The 21,135-nt window shown below is 44.9% G+C and overlaps 1 protein-coding gene across 1 annotated transcript in view; it reads right to left on the reverse strand.

Annotated features, from left to right (window-relative positions):
* KSR1 (kinase suppressor of ras 1) overlaps positions 1-21,135 on the reverse strand; it is a 158,993-nt gene that overhangs the window by 29,174 nt on the left and 108,684 nt on the right. The window contains exons 4-11 of the mRNA XM_061604725.1: positions 15,451-15,913; positions 13,601-13,605; positions 7,356-7,416; positions 6,620-6,703; positions 5,625-5,686; positions 4,311-4,417; positions 2,438-2,606; positions 1,829-1,870 (exon numbers count right to left, since the gene is read on the reverse strand). Coding sequence (XP_061460709.1) covers positions 1,829-1,870; positions 2,438-2,606; positions 4,311-4,417; positions 5,625-5,686; positions 6,620-6,703; positions 7,356-7,416; positions 13,601-13,605; positions 15,451-15,913 — 993 coding nt within the window. The remainder of the gene's footprint in view (positions 1-1,828; positions 1,871-2,437; positions 2,607-4,310; positions 4,418-5,624; positions 5,687-6,619; positions 6,704-7,355; positions 7,417-13,600; positions 13,606-15,450; positions 15,914-21,135) is intronic.

A 21,135-nucleotide genomic window follows, 5' to 3' on the forward strand; every position in this document is an offset into this window, starting at 1 on the left:
AAATCTCTCTCCCTCGTGTGCTAGCTTTCTATATGCAGCACAGGAAAACAGTTCAATCGGTGATTTCTCCCACCTGCAGACTAAAGGTGTACAGTCCCAAGAGGCCCAATACACATTCACGTGACCCTGGTCATCACAGTTCTATGCTGTGCCGGAAAGCAAACTGCACCATTTTAACTAAACTCCCAAGTAACGCTCTGCCAGTACTCTAAGCTTAGTGAAACATACGAGCAAATTTAGTTTGCTGGCAACAGAGGAAAAGGACTCAGCCCCATATTTTTATCTAGCAGTGGCCCTCAAAAGGTTTCCAGCAGAGATCTTTCCTATCCCCCACTTAATGACCCTGTGTTCCACCACAATGCCAACACCTCTGCCTGCTGCGCCTGCCCATTATCCCAACTTAAATTCAGATCTCCACATTTCTGCAGCCATTTGCCAATGTTTTTTTAAAAAATCCGTATGAAAATTCATCAGCATTTTAGTGCGAATTTCTCCTAACACAACACTATTTTGCATGCAGTTTTGTCATATAACACACATTTTTGAAGCCATTTCCCCTAATATAATGGAGGTTTTAATGTTATTTTCACTAATACATGCATTTATATGCACACTTTCCCCTAATAAATGCAGTTTTGCACACAATTGCTTGGCTGGAGAATTCGAAGAAGTGTAAATTTCAAAGGATGGCTGTGTTTTGGGTTGTATGCAACTAAGCCCTATTCAGAACAGACCCACTGAAATTAATGAAGTGAAGTTAGTCATGTATATTAACTTCTGTGGGTCTACTCTAAGCAAGACTAGCACTGAACACCACCCAGGGCCGGTGCCAGGAATGCCAGAGCGCAACCCCTCTGTACAGGCTGCGTGGCGCTATTAATCCCGCCCACGCATCCCACTTGCCTCTATTGCTCCTGTAAATGATGTGCACGCTGTGCGTGCATGCCTGCCATCAACCAAGATGGCAGCAGGGGTATCAGACTGCTAGGGAAGCCTCCACTGCCATCTTGGTTGATGGCATGCATGCATGCACAGCACCCATCTCATTTACAGGAATGACCAAGGCAGGTGTGGCATGTGTGGCCTGCACTGACTGTATTTGGTGGGGAACTGTCTGGGACCTCCCTCTTCACGATCTGCAGCGGTTGGGAGCCGACGCTGCCACAGATCGCAGAACGGGAGCGCTACCCTCTCACCATAAGGAAGGGCGCCGCAGGGGCCCTTCGCCAGGGCCCAACCTGGCCGCCCCCTGGCACCAGCCCTGATACCACCCTTTGTTTGGGAAAGTATGGGTGGTATTCAATGCTAGACCTACTCAGAGTAAGCCCATTGAAGCTAATAGACATGACTAACTTAGTTTCATTAATTCCAGTGAGTCTACTCTGACTTAGCTGAATAAAACCCCGTGAATTAGGTAAGTTCACCTTTCAATGTGAACTGTGAATTTCTCTCCCTTCCCTAATCCCTGCACACGTGGCACTATTGCCCATGTAACACAGGTGAAACATCTACATGGAGCTTATTTGTTTTGCAGCCGGATTGGTTCGTGGGGCAGAGAAAAGGGATGCCCCAACGGCATCCCATCATCATTTTCTGTGCTGTAGAATCACACGGTGTTTACACAACCACAGCACAGCAAAGGAAGGCTCCATTTGTTTATGCAAGCAGGGGTAGAGTTTTGTCGCAACATGCAGAAGAAAGTTAAAACTTCCCCTTCACCTCCAGCACCATTTTCCCCCTCCTTTTTTTGGGGGGGGGGCTTTTGAGAGTGGGGAAAAAATAGGAGCTTTAGCAGAAAAGGCACCTGCGGGCAACAAGCAGAACTCACCTGGAAAGATAAACTGTTGTCTTTGCTGAATGTAGCAGGCAGCTTTCAAAAATAAATAAATAAAGAGGAAGGAGAAGAGAGCAAAACAAAATAAAAATCGCAAGAGATTAGCACGTGAGAAGACAGTGTCAGCAACTACCCTTATATATATATCCAGTGAATTAATCCAAGTTCATTGTTAGTAAATTGTAAGGGGGGGGGGAAACAGGCAACGCAGGTGTGTTTGAGCGCATGCATTTTGGAAAGATTGCAGCTAGGTTGGAGAATGCATCGTTTTCACGTTCAGAAGGAGGAGGGAGAAGAATAGTTACTTGACAAAATTTGTCTTTATCTGCCATTTATCTGCTTTATTCCAGCTTCCTGTATTGTGGCATTCATTAACTTTTTATCACGACACTCTGCACAAACCAGGAACGGAGCCTCTCCCAATCAGTCAAGCCACACTCTCCCTCCTTCAAATCCGCAAACCCGCTTGTTAAAAACAAAAACTTAATTTAGGTTCCTCGTGGCACTCCCAAATCAGCTATCTTGAGGTGGCCACCTCCTTTTGCCTAAAGGTAGAGCCGGCTCCTCTCCAAGCACCTCCCCGCAGAACAAAGTCCAATTTACCTGGAAAGTTGAACCGGCTGTCCCGCTGGCCCATGGGCGATGGGTTTGGGGGCGGCGTTGCGCTGGGGGGGTTGGAAGACTGGAAGGGGGCTGGAGAAGACGGCGTGGATGAGGTGGTGGAAGATGGGTTGCTGCTAGAGTCGAGGTGGTTAATTGCTGGGGGGTGGTCCTGGAAATTGTCAAGAGAAGTCACGAGTTCATGAGAATCCATGCCGGGATTGGGGGGGGCAGTAAAACTCTCAAGTAGGAACAGAAAAACATATGAAGAGCTGCCTGATAACTGAGTCAGACCACTGGTTCATCTAGCTAAGTATTGTCTACACTGAGTGGCAGCAATTCTCCAGGGGTCTGTCCCAGCCTTACCTGGAGATTCTATCAGGAATTGAACTTTGGGACCTTCTGCATGCAAAGCAGGTGATCTACCTACTGAACCCCAGCCCTTCTCCAAAGGGAAAGCTCTGTTCTGACTAGAAGGTTTTGTTCAACGTTTCTGGAAACTGATCATTCCTAATTTATTAAAAAGTTTGCAAAGCCCAGAAAGAGAAAATCAGGAGCGCATCGTGAACAACGTGCATATTCTTCCGTGACAGGTAGCTTCTGTGATAGTTAGCTAATGATCTGTGATTTCAAATTTTTACATGCTTTTTATGGTGTAAATAAAACTGGCGTAAACCGCTTTGATTTTTTAAAATGAAATTGCGGTATGCAAGTATTTTTATAATATTATCAAATACTTCTTAAAGATAAAATGCAATATTGATATATCATAGTACAAAAACATTTACTAGAAGATCATAGCAAAAATATTAAAACTTTGGGCATGATTCAGTGCTAGCCCTACTAGGATTAGACCCATTTAATAGACATGACTAACTTATGCTCATTCATTTCACTAGCTCTACACTGAGTAGGACTTTAACCCTTTAAAATCATGAAAAACTATAGTTAAGGAAGCAGATGTTCTGGGCCAGGAAATGATAAATGGTTTCCAGTTATCTAAAGTTTCTTTATATTGAATGCTGGATTTCTGATAAGTTCTTAACTTCACCAAACCAAGTAAATCCCAGATTTAGCAAATGATGTAAATCCTAAACAGGGCTACTCTGGAGTGAAACCCATTAAGTTCAATGAGATTTACTCCCAGGATTGCAGCCTAATTTTGCTTTTCTAGGCTAATCATCTGTTTTTCAAGTATTTGTAAATATTACTCTCACTGCCATTAAGATATATAAGAGACATGTATAGGATTGCACTGTTAGTTAGATCGGGGAGTTATTTAGGCCACATTCACACCACACATTTATTCCACTGTTATTCCACTTTAAACATTCATGGCTTCCCCCAAAGAATACTGGGAAGTGTAGACTGTGAAGGGTGCTGAGAGTTATTAGGAGACTTCTGTTTCTCCTCACAGAGCTACAATTGTCAGAGTAGTTTGACAGTATTTATTATTTATTATTTATTTATTACATTTATACCCTGCCTTTCCTTTCATGTTTGAAACCCAAGGCAGCTTACACATGGTTCCCAGGCGGTCTCCCATCCAGCCACTAACCAAACCTGACCCTGCTTAGCTTCAGCAGGGAACTGGCCTTATGTGCCTTCAGACTATAGACTGGGACTGTGGGAATCGTAGCCCTGTCAGGGAAATAGGGGCCTCAGCACTCTTCACAAACTACACTCCCCAGGATTCTTTATGACTATTTAAAGTGGAATAATAGTGGAGTAAATGTGTGGTGTGAAGGCGGGCTTAGTTTTGTTTGGGTAAGTGTCATACGTCAATCACAGGGAAGCAATCATCCTTTTTTGAGCGAGTGGTTGTGTCTCTGTATGAGGTTCGGTTGGATTTTGCACCCGCTTTGTACCTTTTTACCTTTTTAGTTAGAGCTTTCGGAAGAGTCCCAAACTGTGGCTCTGAAGGTCGCTCCACCGGATTATTGATATCAGAAGGAACAGACTCTGTCCGCCTTAATCGGGTTACTATGGAGATCACGTGGAAAAGAAAAGGAAGAGGGTAACCTTTCATCCTCAGTTCTTGCAATTGCAACAGCACCAAGGTGGGAAACTGCCGGGGTGGGGGGGATTAAAGCAGATTTCCCGATTGCACAAATTCTCCATCAGACACGCTACATGATATATGACAGCACTGTTCAAGTCCTTCAAACACAGAGGAGGGCCAGGATCTCTTCTTGATCATCCCAGAGTGCAGGAGACGGGATAATGGGCTCAACTTACAGGAAGCCAGATTTCAACTGGACATCAGGAACAACTTCCTAACTGTTAGAGCCGTACGACAACGGAACCAATGACCTATGGAGGTGGTGGGCTCTACAATATTGGAGGTATTCAAGAGGCAGCTGGACAGCCACCTGTTGGGGATGCTTTAACTTGGATTCCTGCATTGAGCAGGGAGCTGGACTCAATGGCCTTATAGGCCCCTTCCAACTCTGCTATTCTATGATACACTGAAAAAGAAAAACCAGCCAAACGAACACAAAGTGTGCTTTGCTCCTTGCTTACACCCTGTGTTTGAAAACAAAGAAAACATTGTTGTTGTTGCAATTTGTTTTACTTTGTTCTTGTATTTGCATTGTTCTTGTTGCATTGTATTTTTACTGTATATTTTTTACTGGTTATTTCTTATGTAATTTTTTTTTGTAATCTGTTTTAATATGTTGTTCACCACTTTGGGGGCCTTTTGGCCAAAAAGTGGTATATAAATAAACTATAAACTAAAAAACTAAACTAAAACTGTATCAGTGGCAGTTTCTTCAGAGGAGTCAGATGTTCTAATATCTACCATACAGCAATGATTCATTTATGAATCTGCCTTAGCTCAGTAACTAGAGGGGAATTAAAAAGAAGTACTTTTGATGCGATGAAGCGTTACCTACCTGAAGGCAAAGATGCAAAGGTTCCACCCAAAAAGAAGATGTTTTAATATGGTTTGGGAAGTTTGTTTTAAATCTGGAAACTGAGTGCATTCTACCCTTACATAATTTGTATACATACATACACTTAACAGGTCTAATCCCCTCCCATTTTTCAAACTGCATATTAACAGCGTTCCAAATGCACAATTTTTTTCCAGCTCTACATTTTGTGTCCAACTGCGTGCGTGCACACACGCACACACCCTTGGGAATTTTGGTAGGGGGAAAATGAAAAAAAGGGGAAAAACACTCACTGGGTAAGAAAGATATTCTACAGGGTGGGGCTTCTTTTGTACATTTGTTATGACACTTTAATCTGCAAAAGAGAACACAGCATGTTAGAGATGAAAGCTAAATTGTTTTATGGACAGACCACGGAGTGACTCCAAAGGGTTTCACCCGAATAACAGTGTGGTGCAGTAGCTGGAGTGTCAGACTAGAATCAGGGGGGGTTGCAAGTCCAAGTGCCCACTTGTCCATGAAGCTCACTGGGTGAACTTTGGCCAGTCACTATTTCTCAGTCTAGCCTACTTCCCAGGGATGTTGTGAGAATACAATGAGTAGGATCCTCATAAGAACCTAAGAAGAGCCATGCTGGATCAGGCCAGTGGCCCATGTAGTCCAGCATCCTGTTCTCAAAGTGGCCAACCAGTTGCCCATGGGAAGCCCTCCAGCAGGACCTGAGTGCAAAAGCACTCTCCCCTCCTGCAGTTTCCAACAAGTGGCATTCAAAAGCGTACCACCTCCCACTATGGAGGCAGAGCATAGTGCCCTCTTGGTGAAGGGCAGGTAAGAAAATGAATGAATGAATGAATGTTCTGACACTCTAACCACTATATCACAGTGGACCTTTTCCATTAAGCCCTTTGGCTACATCTAGCCTTGTCTAACCTGGTGCCCTTCAGATGTTGTTGGACTCCAACTCCCATCAGCCCCAGACAATATCTTTCACCAGCCAGCTACGCATTTCTGAAACCCTGATTGGCTTCCAGCCTTGCTTCCTGGTTGTCTAGGACAGGGGTGGCTAAGCAGTGATTGTCCAAATGTTGATAGACTCCAACTCCAGTCAGCCCAATGGTCAGGGATAATGGGAGCAGGAGTCCAGCAGCATTTGGAGACCCACAGATGCCTTATCCCCAATTTAAGGGGACTGAATTCTTCTCTCAGATAGGATGGCTGAATCACACTGCACCTAGGTTGGCCCCAAAAGGTCTGTTAAAAAGGGGGAGGGCCCTTATCACATGCTCACCTGCAGTGTTTGCACTTCACTCCAAACATCATGCTTTTCTGACACACCTGGCAGACCTGAGAGAGCCAGGACTTTGCAGAGAATCTGGACGCGAGGAAGGAGCCCAGAACAAAGCAAAACAAAAGACATGAAGAAGATAAAAGTATTATCAGGGAAAAAAATCTAAATCAATTTTTTAAAAGCCACAACAGTGGATTTTACATGGCTAAATTCCGCCGGGGGGATGGTTCATCCCTATCTGCCCTCCATCCTACAAATATCACACACACAGGCAATAAGTCATCAGCATCTTAGAGCAGTCTTTTAGAGGTCATAGCACAGGAATATGCTGGGTAAAGCAGAAGATCCCAGAAGACTGCCATTGAGTCGTTGAGTATCACAATTAGTATTTAAGAACTAGTTGGTTGCCACAGGTGATCAGGAAGTCCATGCAGACGAGTGAGCAGACTGGTGGAGGAGAAGTAGATACATGAATAGGGGAAGGTCATGTCTCTAAGATGGTGCCGCCCAAACATGGGGGCCTTTGAGAAGGCAATTTGAATGCTCCCACCAGCTCAGCCCTTCTCTCTCTCTCTCTCCCTGGAATAAGATCTGAATGTGTAAAGGTCATCCCAAAACAGCAGCAAGTGAACTGGGAACAACCTAGCCTTGCCCAGCACCCACCCAGGGCTGCCAAGAGTCTCAAGCCAGCCAATCGAAACTGCTCTTTGCCCATTAAAAGCTGTGCAGCATTTACCTGTGTGTTACAGACAGACCAATATCTCTTCGTACCGTCTGAGGAGATCCTTGAGGGAGATCTAAGAAACCATTAAAAAAGAAGAAGATAAAGACAGCATATTAGTTTAACTAGAAATGCATCTGAAAGCAGGGTGGCCACTGGGATCAATGTAAGGCCTATCCCAGGGGTTCCCTAGCAGTGGTCCATGGACCACCACTACTGGTCATTGAGTTTCATTCAGGTGGCCTGCGGTGTGTCTGTGGACATGTGGTTGAAGACAGAGGACAGCATGTCCATCACACAATTGATTTTTAATTGCAATCTGAATTCCATATATACAATATATGAGAAATAAAACAATAAAATATATGTTTAAAAATCATACAGCAGCTATCACAGTGTTTTACAATTGCTACGAAAGGCAGAAAAAAATAATAATTAAGTAGTCTACCAAGACCTTCAGCAATTTTCAAGTGGTCCTTGGGGAAAAAAGTTTGGGAACCACTAGCCTATTCCGACAGCAGGCTGGGAGGTTCTCCCTCCTCTCGACTCCAGATGGCGCCAAATCCCAGCTCTTCATGCCACACAGCATTACTTCATTTATTTGCTAAGAGTCACCAGCTTGGCTGGTCACCCGAGATGCCAGAGCTTCGAGCTCATTTCCCGCAAATCAATTGGCTGGGGATGTCACAAGCGGATGACTCCTTCCCCACGGCTTCCAAACTGCAAAAGCGGCCAGAGCAGGGGTGGAGAGCCTGTGGCCCTGCAGATGCTGCTGGACTCCCAACTCCCATCCGCAGCAATCTAACCAGTGGTGGACATTGGGACTGGTAGGGCGGAAGGCAGGGAGCCCAACAGAGCTGGAGCCTCAGCCAATGAAAGGCAGAGACAACCAATTCTACTTTTGTCTTCCCTGCTGAGTTGCTTTGGCTTCATCTTGGTTAGAGTCACATTTATGAGCCCAATCTCTCCTTTTCGTTGTCTAACCAGCACAACCTGGGAGAGGTGAGGGTTCTTCATGAGAAATGTGTGAATGGAATAATCAGGAAAATATGAAAGATACCAATATGGATACTGGAAGATTAGACTGTGTTGTTTGTTTTCAAATGGAATACAGTTTTACTGTAAGGATTGCACAGCTCTGTAAAGCCATCTAGATCTTTTCCTCCCAAGTAGGCAGGAAGTTTAAATCAACATTTGCCACCCCAATTTATCCCTGTGGATATTGGTGATGGCACCAGGGCTCCCCAACCGCACCCAGCCCTCCAGAAGTCACTCCAGAAGGGCCCGGTATTCCACATGATGTGGAGAGATGCCCATTTGCTAGACCCTTTGGGGGCAAAATCTTGGTAATCACTGATATATAGTCCTAGAAATCTCACTATAATTCAAAGATATACATACTGTACATGTTTTTTACTGTATTACATTCACTGCTATTTGGAATTTACCACCAGGCCGTAGCATAACAAAAGGGATCGTGCCTGCACTGGGATCAGCCCAGTGGTGGTTGGCGCCCATTGGGACTGGTAAGGTGGGAAGCAGGAAGCCCAACAGGAGGTGGAGCCAGAGCCAATGACAGGAAGAGCCACACCTCTAATTGGTTGTAAGTAAGAAGGCAGACAGATGGGGGCTGGTTGGTTGGTGGGGAAGTGCCCCATTTGTCCTAATGGACCAGCCTCCACTGGTCAGCCCAAGGCATGGTGTTTCAAAACCAGAAGGAGAAGTTGTTGCCTTCCATACAACGATTTGCACTCCTTGGTCTTATTTGAGCAGGCGAAGTATTGACATGAGCGCTTCATAAACCCCTTTGAGGATTCATTATAATCAAGCAGTAAAAATTTCTTATTAAATAAAGAAAACATGCACAAAGAAGAGAAGCACATGAACGTTTGGCCAGCTTTGCTTGAGACTTAATGTAGACAAACAGCCTGGTGTATTTACAGCTCCAAGTGATGTGATCCAAACACCTTGGCTCGTGACCCCTTTGCCTATTTTAACTTTCTATTTTTATTTCATTTATTTCATTCTTTAAATGTTGTTTTAATTATACTGGCTGCATACACGCCATACATTTAAAGCACATTTCTCCTTCCCCCCAAAAAAGAACCCTGGGAACTGTAGTTTACCCTCACAGAGTTACAATTCCCAACACCCTTAACAAACTACTGTGCCCAGGATTCTTTGGGGAGGGGGGGCAGAATGTGCTTTAAATGTATGGTATGTACGCAGTCATGTAGTGGCAAATTCAGAAGTGCAGGGTCCCCTTCACGATAGTCGCAGCCACACACCCTCCCCCTTTTTTCCTTTTGCTGCTGTGTTGAGAATGAGATCCTTGTAAATGCCTTTCCTCACAACAGGCGTCCCTAGGGGCCAATCGGCACAAAAAGGCAGAGTGTTAGCTACTGAAAAGAGTCTTCTCAGTGTCTGCTTTCCTCCTTGCACGTTGATTGGCTCCAGTTAGCAGGAAAGGACAAGGAAGCAAGTTAGAAAACTCTTCTCAGTGACTAGCATATTCCCCTTTCATGCTGATTGTTTCAACGCACACTGGAGACACAGGGATCCTGCTGGGACCCTGCTCCCAAAAAAGTTAAGGGTCAAAGATCCCCCGAGACCCTGGACGACTACACCCCTATGTGTACACAGCCATTGTTCAGAATTATAATTTTAAAAAATGCCATTAAGAATGCTTACTTGCAAATGACAAAAAGTTTGGTTATAGCAATGGAATGTGTATAAACCCTAAATATCTGTCTGCATATTTTGCAAGACGCAAGCCTCATATTAACGTCTGGACTTTCAGCACCTGACAAAACGTTTTCCAAGCCTTTCCCTCCCTTCCACAGTCATTTTATTTCCTCAATTGCACACACACCATCTCGGAACAGATCCAAAATGTCACACGACTCAACCCTCCCGGACCGCATGGCTGCATCTCTAAACACAAACCTCACTGCCTTTATGAAGCGTCTCAAAATTCCAAATCATGCAGTTCATACAGTCACAAATCATAAACCACAGCTCTATTTGAAACAATGATGATTCATATTTTAAATTACGACTAGGTCTGCTAGTCTTGGCCCCAAGTGTCAAACAGCATATAGAAAATGGGCTTTGGTGCAAGGCAACATATTCACCACATACCTCACCCCCCCTCCGGTCCTTCACACATAAAAGCATCTCAATATTCAGCCTAAAAGCATTTCAAAACAAGATTAGGGAACTGTAACCCCACAGGCAAGACCCACTGTGGGGCTCTGGGCTAGTCCCTTTTTCCTCTCTCAGTTTATTTCGTATCACAAGACTGTCCTGAGAACAAATGAGATAAAAATGGCCAGATCTTTGCACACCAAGGCACACAATGAAACAGTGTCGATACAGAGGGAATGACGTTTCCCCATGTCTCCCTTTCAGCAGAATGTTTTTGGGCGGTGGAAAAAGCAATCGCTCAGTGGCCTTGCATGCAGGAAGTGCCAGGTTCCCTGGAGACCACCATCTCCAGGTAGGGCTGGGAGACACCCCTGGTCTGAAATCCTGGAGAGCTGCTGCCAGTCAGTGTAAACAATAATTAGCTACATGGACCCAGTGGCTCTGTTTCAGGCAGTCACAAAAAGTCATTTGTGACTTAACCTGAGACACATGAAGTCAGACCCATTGGGTTCATCTAGCTCACTACTGTCCACACCAGGCGTGGGGAACTGTCGGCCCTCGAGATGTTGCCGAACTGCAACTCCCACCAGCCCCAGCAAGCATGGCCAACGACTGGGGATGATGGGAGATGGAGTTCAGCCACATCCGGAGGGCCAAAGGTCTTGCTCTACACAGGCTGGCAGAGGTTCTTCCAGGGTTTCTAGGCAGACTGAACCTGGGCCCTTCTGCGTGAAGCCAGACAAAAGAAAGCAACGGGCTAGCCCTCATTAAGATCTCAGCAGAGCTGGGAACGAGGACCCTAAGAGTTTGCAAAGTCAGATGTTTGGAGCTTTGGCACAGCTGCCTCTCGCTCTCGCTCTCTCCTCAACATAGAAGGGATTACTCAACCCCGGCCACCAGGCAAGGGAAAGGGAAAGGGTGTGAGAAATGGTGCCCAAGGCACCTTCAATGATCTTCCTTAGATGTACATGCACCATTCCAAGATGAGGACCTGGCAACCATACCGTCCATTTTCCTCAATCTTGTCCCCCTCGCCACCACCCTTACCACTGCTCTTTTGCCATCACCTCCGGGCCAAAATTCTTTACATCCCAACTCCAGATAGCAAAATAATTTGGACGAGGGAATGCACGTACCATTGCATCATTTTATTTCGAGCACCTAATTTGTTTCTTCCCCTCCCCCAACCCTCAGTACAGAATACAGAATTTTACATGGGGCGGCAGTTAGAGGATCTCCAAAACACAGGAAGCTTGGGAGAGGAGAGTTGTAGCCAATGAAGTTCTACTCAAGAGTGGACCCACTGAAATGAATGGACCTTAGTCAGGTCCACCAGATACCAGCCTGAAAGAAAGACGGCAAAAGGGAAGATGCCTATAGATCAGTTGTAGGGAAACTTTGGCCCTCCCAATGTGGCCGAACTACAACTCCCATCAACCCTGGCCACTGGCTGTGCTTGCTGGGGCTGATGGGAGTTGCAGTTCAGCCACAGGTTCCCCACAGACCTTCTACAGATCATCAGACCACATGTCAGTTAGATGAAAAGAAAGAACGTGGGGCGGCACAACAGCTTGGCATTCTGACTGCTACTTCAGCCCCAAGGCTACAAAATAAAGGTTCTTAAAAATTATACGCCACTGGAATTTCCTCACCTGCTTGAAATGAGTCATTGTTCACACTTTGTGCTCAGCCCAGCCACAGCACTAAACAGAGTTTTTCTTTGTATGACACTGTTCCTTTTTAAAAACTAGTTTAAAACAACCCATTCCTATAAAGAGCCGGCTGACCTAGATGCGACGGTAGTAGGCCTGAATGCGTAAAACGGGTGTGCAGGGGGTGGGACCTGTGGCACTCTGGGGCCACATCCACATCATACTTTAAAAGCGCTATGACCCCGCTTCAACAGTCATAGCGTCCCCCAAATAGTCCTGTAGCTTGTGAAGGGTGCTGAGAGTTGTCAGGAGACCCCTGTTCCCCTCACAGAACTACAATTCAATTCCCACGAAATGCTGGGAATTGTAGCTCTGGGAGGGGAATTGGGGTCTCCTAGCAACCTTTGGCCCTCTGGATGCTGTTGAACTACAACTCCCATCAACCCCAGCAAACATCCCAGACTGATGGGAGTTGTAGTTCAGCAAAAGGTTCTCACATCTGCCTAGTAGCTCTCAGCACCCCTCCCTACACACAGCTTTTGTAGTACCATGTGCACCCTGCAAAAGAAGGGGTGCATTTTCTGCCACTTCTCAAGTGAATTTGATCCATGGGTAGGGGGAAGCAGGTGGCTTACCTATATGATACAATCAGTAGCGTAGTGGCAAATTCAGAAGTGATGGGCCTCTTCATAATAGTCACACCATGCCCCCTCAGAGCCACACCCCCTTACTTACTTGCTTGCTCTCCATCCTCATCTCCACACTCTTCAGTCCTTCCCCCGCAACAATCAGCCAATCAGCACAAAACGGAAGAGTGTTTGCTACTCAGAAGAGTCTTCTCAGTGGCTGACTCACCTCCCTTCCCTCTGATTGGTTCCAATCAGCAGCAAAGGACAAGGAAGCATGTTAGAAGATCCTTCACATCCCTTTTGTGCTGATTGGCTCATAGAACACTGGAGATACAGGGACCCGGCTGGGACCCTGTTCCCAAAACAGTAAGGGGTCTAAGACCCCCCAAGACCTCAGAAGCCTACACCCCTGGATACTATGCTCCAACCATGAGCTATATGTTTGTTCTCAGCTTACCGTTCATGGTTTGTCCTTGAGGAGACAAACTATTTGTCTGAGTACGGACATAACACTAAGCCAAACCATAGTTTAACTCCGGGCAGCAGTAGTGATTTTCACAGTCAGCACCTGCACACTCACTCATTCATGCTTATTCATGGTTTGGCTTAGCATTACATGTGAACTGGGTCTCTTCCTCTCTCTTTCTCGCTCTGTTTCCAAATTCCCTTTAAGAGTGAGCATTTGATCCTACTGTTTTGAAGAATGCTCCAGATGAAGATAAGCAGGGATCTGTATGAAAGGCTATCCTTCAAACCCATAGATGTGGCATTTTCACACACATGCACCACTCCATAGATGGTGCAAACATTGCCAAGATAACGCATCTCTTACCAAATCTGAAAGACACAACAGGAAAAACACAGAGGGTGACAATTAGACGTAAGCCATAAGAGTATATTAAACATCCAAAGCTGCTTTCTGTTGGAGTCAGGCCACTGGGTCCATAGGAACACAAGATGCCTCACATTGACTCAGACCAGCTCAATACTGTCTACACTAACTGGCAGCAGCTGCCAAGTTTTTAAGACAGGAGTCTCTCCCAGCCCTACCTGGAGATGCCGTTGGCGACTGAACCTGGGACCTTCTGCATGCAAAGCAGATGCTCTGCCACTGAGCTAAGGCCCTCCCCCCTGGGTCCATCTACTCCTATATCCTTTAATGTTGGATCCTGAGATGCTGTTGGACTACAAGCCCCATCATCCCCAGCCAGCTTAGCCAACAGTCAGGGATGATGGGAGTTGTAGTCCAACAACATCTGGGGACCCACCACTGAAGAGCATTGCTCTACACTGAGTGGCAGTGACTCTCCAGGGTTTCAGACAGGGGGCTTTCACAGCCTACCTGGAGATGCCAGGGATTAACCCAGGGACCTTCTGCAAGCAAAACATGTCCTCTCCCACTGAGCTATGACACCTCTCAAAGAGCCACAGCGATGCGATCATCTTGATCGTAATGTTCCCTGTGGGCTGTATATTTGCAATACTTTTGGTTCTGGTTCCAAAAAGCCAATTGGATTGGGAAGACGCAATCTGTTGCTAGTAGGAGGTGTTAATAGGAGCACAGTTTGGGGCTTCAGTTCACGTCTCTTTTTAAACAGATGGCCTTATGTTAAATGACTGCAGGCCAGTGCTTACCCCAGCCTTGATTTTCCTCATCTGTAAAATGGGAACAGCAACAGCTGGCCTCACAATACTGTTGCAACTCTTGTGGTAAGAGGAACCAGTGTAGGAACAATTTACTTGAAGGATCACCTTGCCCCATTCTATGCCCACTCGGCCGCTTCCATTGGCAGAACTGGCACTTTTAAAAGTGCCACATAATGTTCATTCTGCACTTCCAAGGAACTGATCCTACGGTGCGGCAGCACCTATACTTTGGAACTCCCTGTCCATTGATATTGGGCAGGCACCTTCATTGTACAGTTTTCAGCGTCAGCTACCCCGATATGTAAATCTGACATCTATTTTAATATGAATTTTTATTTTATAATGTGTATTTTGAAATTGATTTTATTTTGAAAAATTTTAGGCTAACTTGTATGTAACATTTGATTTCATTGGCAATTTTAATATTTTATGTAAATCGCTTAGAGATTTTGATGGTTAAGCGAAATACATATATCCTGTTAAATAAGTAAAATAAAAATAATATTAATTATGATATGATGAACCAATGGTCTGCCTCTGCACATTGGGAAGGGGGAGAAATTCAGTTCAGTTTGCATTTAAAGGCAAACCTACCAAATTCACACTTTCCAAAATAATATAAGAACTGAAACATAGCCAGCCTTTGAAATTTGCACCTCTCTGAATTTTGCAGTGTGGTTCTCCAGACAAGCACTCTGTACAAAAATGCACATACTGGAGTAAAGTGTCCATAAAAGTGGCTATGTTTGTGAAAATAATATAAAAAAATCCAATATATTAGAGAAAATTGTTTTGTAAAAATGTTTACAATAGGCAAAATTTCATACAAACATGTGTACCCTAAGAGAAATTTACACTAAAGCACTGCTGAATTTTCATGATTAGCAGACCGATGTAGAAATGTGGAAATCTGAATTTAAGACTGGGAAAATGAGAGAAACTGAAACTGACAAGATTCGCCCATCCCACATCAAAACTGCAACCCTTCCATGTTAACAAGCCCACAAAAGGTTGGGGTCAAAGGAAGATGCTCACTTCATCGGAGGAACTTCATCAATCCTGTTGCCAAGCTGCGATTCATGGGATTTGCTCCTTGTGAGGGTCGGGAAGTTGGGAAGCAGTTGAAAAACCTTCCGGCTCGGCGGTGGAGGAGTCCGTGGCGGCTTTCCTCTCTTGAGCTGGGGTGTCGTGGGCGGCGTAATGGCGAGGTTGTGGGGAGTCCTAAGGTTCCGCCTCCCACAGTGGGTGGGCAAAGCAAACGACTCCAAGAGGTTATTGGCACAGGTGGGAGGGCCTTGGCTCGAGGCGACGTCCGATGACAGGATTGTAGACACGGAGACAGAGCGGGCCTGCGGACCGTTGCCCTTCAAAGGTGGCAAGGCGCCGTGAGTCCATGTCAGTGAGATGGGGCTGGGGGAGAGTTCCGAAGGGGGCATCAAACCAGGTTCACGGCGCATGTCCGACGCATTCCACACAAGGTCGTCTTTGTACTCTCCACCTGTGCATGGATAGAAGATCACAGTAAGATGGCTTTAAGAAAGGGGATCAGACAGATTCATGGAGGATGTCCAGTGGCTGCGAGCCATGACTGCTGAAACCTATTTTTAGGACTCAGAGCAGCATGGCTATGAATAGCAGGGAACAACCACAAGAGAGATTTGTTGCCCTCATGTCCTGCTGGTGGGCCTCTCATAGAAGCCTGGTTGGCCACTGGGATACAGGACCAGGTAGATCTTTGGCCCGATCCAGAAGGGCTTCTCTTATGTTAGTTAGCAATAGACAGACTACCAAGTAGCTGACTGCACAGGCTTCACTGAGCACTCATCCTGATTTGTTTGCACAAAGTTTACACGGTGGTTAGGGTATGTCCGGTCTTTACTGAGCATTTGTGCTGAATTGGTTACGGGGCTGATATAGAGCATTTGTCCTGCATTCATCCTGATCTGCTTGCGGGGTGTATAGATGTCTTCCCGTTAATCATCCGTCCATCCCACATTTTTCTTATGCATTTCCCAGTCACTTTCCAAAACTGCAATGTCTGTTGTTGTTTTTAAGTGTATTTGTTGCGCTAGGGTGACAGAGCACTTTAATCCACTTTAATTGTACAAACCTAAAGTTCCAGTATGTGGTTAATGCACAAAATGCTAACAGTATGGAGGTACCCTAAATCTCCTGCATGTAATATAGGATAGTGGCTAGCAAGTTGCTCATTCAAGATCTCACCACAAAACCATAGGCTCATACTGGCTTGCCTGAGGCCACCTAATTTCATCGCCAGAGCTCCGTCCGCAATATGGGTTAATATTATTATTATCAAACACTTAAAAAGACAAAAGACTACTCTTTTATACAAGATACAAAAGGAAAAAGGGATGGGGAGGGCAAAGGAAAGCACAAAGGCTAAAGCAGTGGTTCCCAAACATTTTTCCCACTTGAAAATTGCTGAGGGTGTTGGCAGACCACTTAACTATTTTTTTGCTTGTTCTAACAATTGTAATGCATTGTACGAGATGCTGCATAATTTCTAATTGTATTTTTCATAGTCATGCCCAGACTACCTGAATGAAGCTTGCAGACAGCTGGTTTGGGAAGCCCTGCACTAGAGCAACTGCACCTGGTTTGGGAACCCCTGCACTAGAGCAACTGCACCTTCACTGGCCAATACCAAACTACCTTGCTGGATTATTGTAAGTGGATTGCTGAGATAATGTTCCTTGATCACTCATAAGCAAACAAGCTTATTTCTAGACCACTTTTCAGCCCAACTCCCTCCCAAAACAAACCAGCACACAACATGTTAAAACAATTAAACCAAGGAAAAAACCCACCAAAATGAAGACAGAAAAAAACAAAATCAGGGGACAAAAAAGAAGAAGCCAAAAATAAAGGCAATCATAACAAGAAGTGTGGAGAACAACAATTGTTCCCAGCTGTCAAAATGAAGAGAGGAAAGGAGCCAGCACATCTCAAGAGGAAGAACGGCCACCTACTCACCAAGTAAGGTGGTCAGATGCGCATTGCCAGAAAAGAGAATTTATATCATCAAAAGAGAGAGAGAGAGAGAAAGAAGGTGCCAATTCACATATGACAGCTTATGTGTAATAGATGCAAATTCAGAAGTCATTGCTATAATTTTAAATAGAAATGCAACACATCTCACCTTAGTAGGGAAGACACCAAGGGTGCCTTGCTAAGTCTGCTGACCAGGTGCTGCTAATTCAGGTCAGTCAAGTTAGAAAACCATTGGTCTTCACAAAAATGCAAAGGGTTGTATTCAGCTAAGTCCTACTCAGGAGAGACCCATTGAAATGAACGAACCTACGTTAGTCATGTCCATTAACTTCAGTGAGTCTACTCTGAGTAGGACTAGCATTGAATACCACCCATACAGTATAGAATTACATTTTAGCCCAAGGGGGTCCCAGCACACGTTGAACAATGAAATTCTTTAGAGAATTCCTTTAAGGAATCTGTCTCTGGGCGAGTACAACTAACCATCATCACTAACTGTTGATGGGCAACGTCAAGGCTCATTTTATACCTTTTTATGGTTCCTTATCTTAAAACCAGACTTGGACTGCCCCTCAAATAGAGGCCACCTTCAATGTATTTTTCTTGTATGAGATCCTCAACTCTTTTTGCTAATTCTGGTTCTAGTTGGAACAGGTTTACTTGTGCTTTTTCTTTTTTTAACAACATTGTAACTTTTTATTTGTTTTTCTAACTATACATTATATCGGTCTAACCCACCCTGCGACCTTATAACATAAGAACATAAGAACATAAGAAGAGCCTGCTGGATCAGGCCAGTGGCCCATCTAGTCCAGCATCCTGTTCTCACAGTGGCCAACCAGGGGCCTGGGGGAAGCCCGCAAGTAGGACCCGAGTGCAAGAACACTCTCCCCTCCTGAGGCTTCCAGCAACTGGTTTTCAGAAGCATGCTGCCTCTGACTAGGGTGGCAGAGCACAGCCATCACGGCTAGTAGCCATTGATAGCCCTGTCCTCCATGAATTTGTCTAATCTTCTTTTAAAGCCACCCAAGCTGGTGGCCATTACTGCATCTTGTGGGAGCAAATTCCATAGTTTAACTATGCGCTGAGTAAAGAAGTACTTCCTTTTGTCTGTCCTGAATCTTCCAACATTCAGCTTCTTTGAATGTCCACGAGTATTATGAGAGAGGGAGAAGAACTTTTCTCTATCCACTTTCTCAATGCCATGCATAATTTTATACACTTCTATCATGTCTCCTCTGACCCACCTTTTCTCTAAACTAAAAAGCCCCAAATGCTGCAACCTTTCCTCGTAAGGGAGTCGCTCCATCCCCTTGATCATTCTGGTTGCCCTCTTCTGAACCTTTTCCAACTCTATAATATCCTTTTTGAGATGAGGCGACCAGAACTGTACACAGTATTCCAAATGCGGCCGCACCATAGATTTATACAACGGCATGATGATATCGGCTGTTTTATTTTCAATACCTTTCCTAATTATCGCTAGCATGGAATTTGCCTTTTTCACAGCTGCCGCACACTGGGTCGACATTTTCATCGTGCTGTCCACTACAACCCCGAGGTCTCTCTCCTGGTCAGTCACCGCCAGTTCAGACCCCATGAGCGTATATGTGCAATTCAGATTTTTTGCTCCAATATGCATAATTTTACACTTGTTTATATTGAATTGCATTTGCCATTTTTCTGCCCATTCACTCAGTTTGGAGAGGTCTTTTTGGAGCTCTTCGCAATCCCTTTTTGTTTTAACAACCCTGAACAATTTAGTGTCATCAGCAAACTTGGCCACTTCACTGCTCACTCCTAATTCTAGGTCATTAATGAACAAGTTGAAAAGTACAGGTCCCAATACCGATCCTTGAGGGACTCCACTTTCTACAGCCCTCCATTGGGAGAACTGGCCGTTTATTCCTACTCTCTGCTTCTTAACCAATTCCTTATCCACAAGAGGACCTCTCCTCTTATTCCATGACTGCTAAGCTTCCTCAGAAGCCTTTGGTGAGGTACCTTGTCAAACACTTTTTGAAAGTCTAAGTACACTATGTCCACTGCATCACCTCTATCTATATGCTTGTTGACACTCTCAAAGAATTCTAATAGGTTACTGAGACAGGACTTTCCCTTGCAGAAGCCATGCTGGCTCTGCTTCAGCAAGGCTTGTTCTTCTATGTGCTTAGTTAATCTAGCTTTAATAATACTTTCTACCAGTTTTCCAGGGACAGAAGTTAAGCTAACTGGCCTGTAATTTCCGGGATCCCCTCTGGATCCCTTTTTGAAGATTGGCGTTACATTTGCCACTTTCCAGTCCTCAGGCACGGAGGAGGACCCAAGGGACAAGTTACATATTTTAGTTAGCAGATCAGCAATTTCACATTTGAGTTCTTTGAGAACTCTCGGGTGGATGCCATCCGGGCCTGGTGATTTGTCAGTTTTTATATTGTCCATTAAGCTTAGAACTTCCTCTCTCATTACCACTATTTGTCTCAGTTCCTCAGAATCCCTTCCTGCAAATGTTAGTTCAGGTTCAGGGATCTGCCCTATATCTTCCACTGTGAAGACAGATGCAAAGAATTCATTTAGCTTCTCTGCAATCTCCTTATCGTTCTTTAGTACACCTTTGACTCCCTTATCATCCAAGGGTCCAATCGTCTCCCTAGATGGTCTCCTGCTTTGAATGTATTTATAGAATTTTTTGTTGTTGGTTTTTATGTCCTTAGCAATGTGCTCCTCAAATTCTTTTTTAGCATCCCTTATTGTCTTCTTGCATTTCTTTTGCCAGAGTTTGTGTTCTTTTTTATTTTCTTCATTCGGACAAGACTTCCATTTTTTGAAGGAAGACTTTTTGCCTCTAAGAGCTTCCTTGACTTTGCTCGTTAACCATGCTGGCATCTTCTTGGCCCTGGCGGTACCTTTTCTGATCTGCGGTATGCACTCCAGTTGAGCTTCTAATATAGTGTTTTTAAACAACTTCCAAGCATTTTCGAGTGATGTGACCCTCTGGACTTTGTTTTTCAGCTTTCTTTTTACCAATCCCCTCATTTTTGTGAAGTTTCCTCTTTTGAAGTCAAATGTGACCGTGTTGGATTTTCTTGGCAATTGGCCATTGACATGTATGTTTAATTTAATAGCACTGTGGTCACTGCTCCCAATCGGTTCAACAACACTTACATCTCACACCAGGTCCCGGTCCCCACTGAGGATTAAGTCCAGGGTTGCCGTCCCTCTGGTCGGTTCCATGACCAACTGGTCTAGGGAATAGTCATTTAGAATATCTAGAAATTTTGCTTCTTTGTCATGACTGGAACACATATGCGGCCAGTCTATGTCCGGGTAGTTGAAGTCACCCATTACTACCACATTTCCTAGTTTGGATGCTTCCTCAATTTCATATCTCATCTCAAGGTCTCCCTGAGCATTTTGATCAGGGGGATGATAGATCGTTCCCAGTATTAAGTCCCTCCTGGGGCATGGTATCACCACCCACAACGATTCTGTGGAAGAGTCTGCCTCTTTGGGGGTTTCGAGCTTGCTGGATTCAATGCCTTCTTTCACATATACAGCGACTCCGCCACCAATACGTCCTTCCCTGTCCTTCCGATATAGTTTATATCCAGGGATAACCGTATCCCACTGGTTTTCTCCATTCCACCAGGTCTCCGTTATGCTCACTAGATCAATGCTCTCCTCTAAGACCAAGCACTCCAGTTCTCC

Source organism: Rhineura floridana, chromosome 21 (genome assembly GCF_030035675.1).
Source record: "Rhineura floridana isolate rRhiFlo1 chromosome 21, rRhiFlo1.hap2, whole genome shotgun sequence".
In the NCBI taxonomy this organism is placed as follows: domain Eukaryota; kingdom Metazoa; phylum Chordata; class Lepidosauria; order Squamata; family Rhineuridae; genus Rhineura; species Rhineura floridana.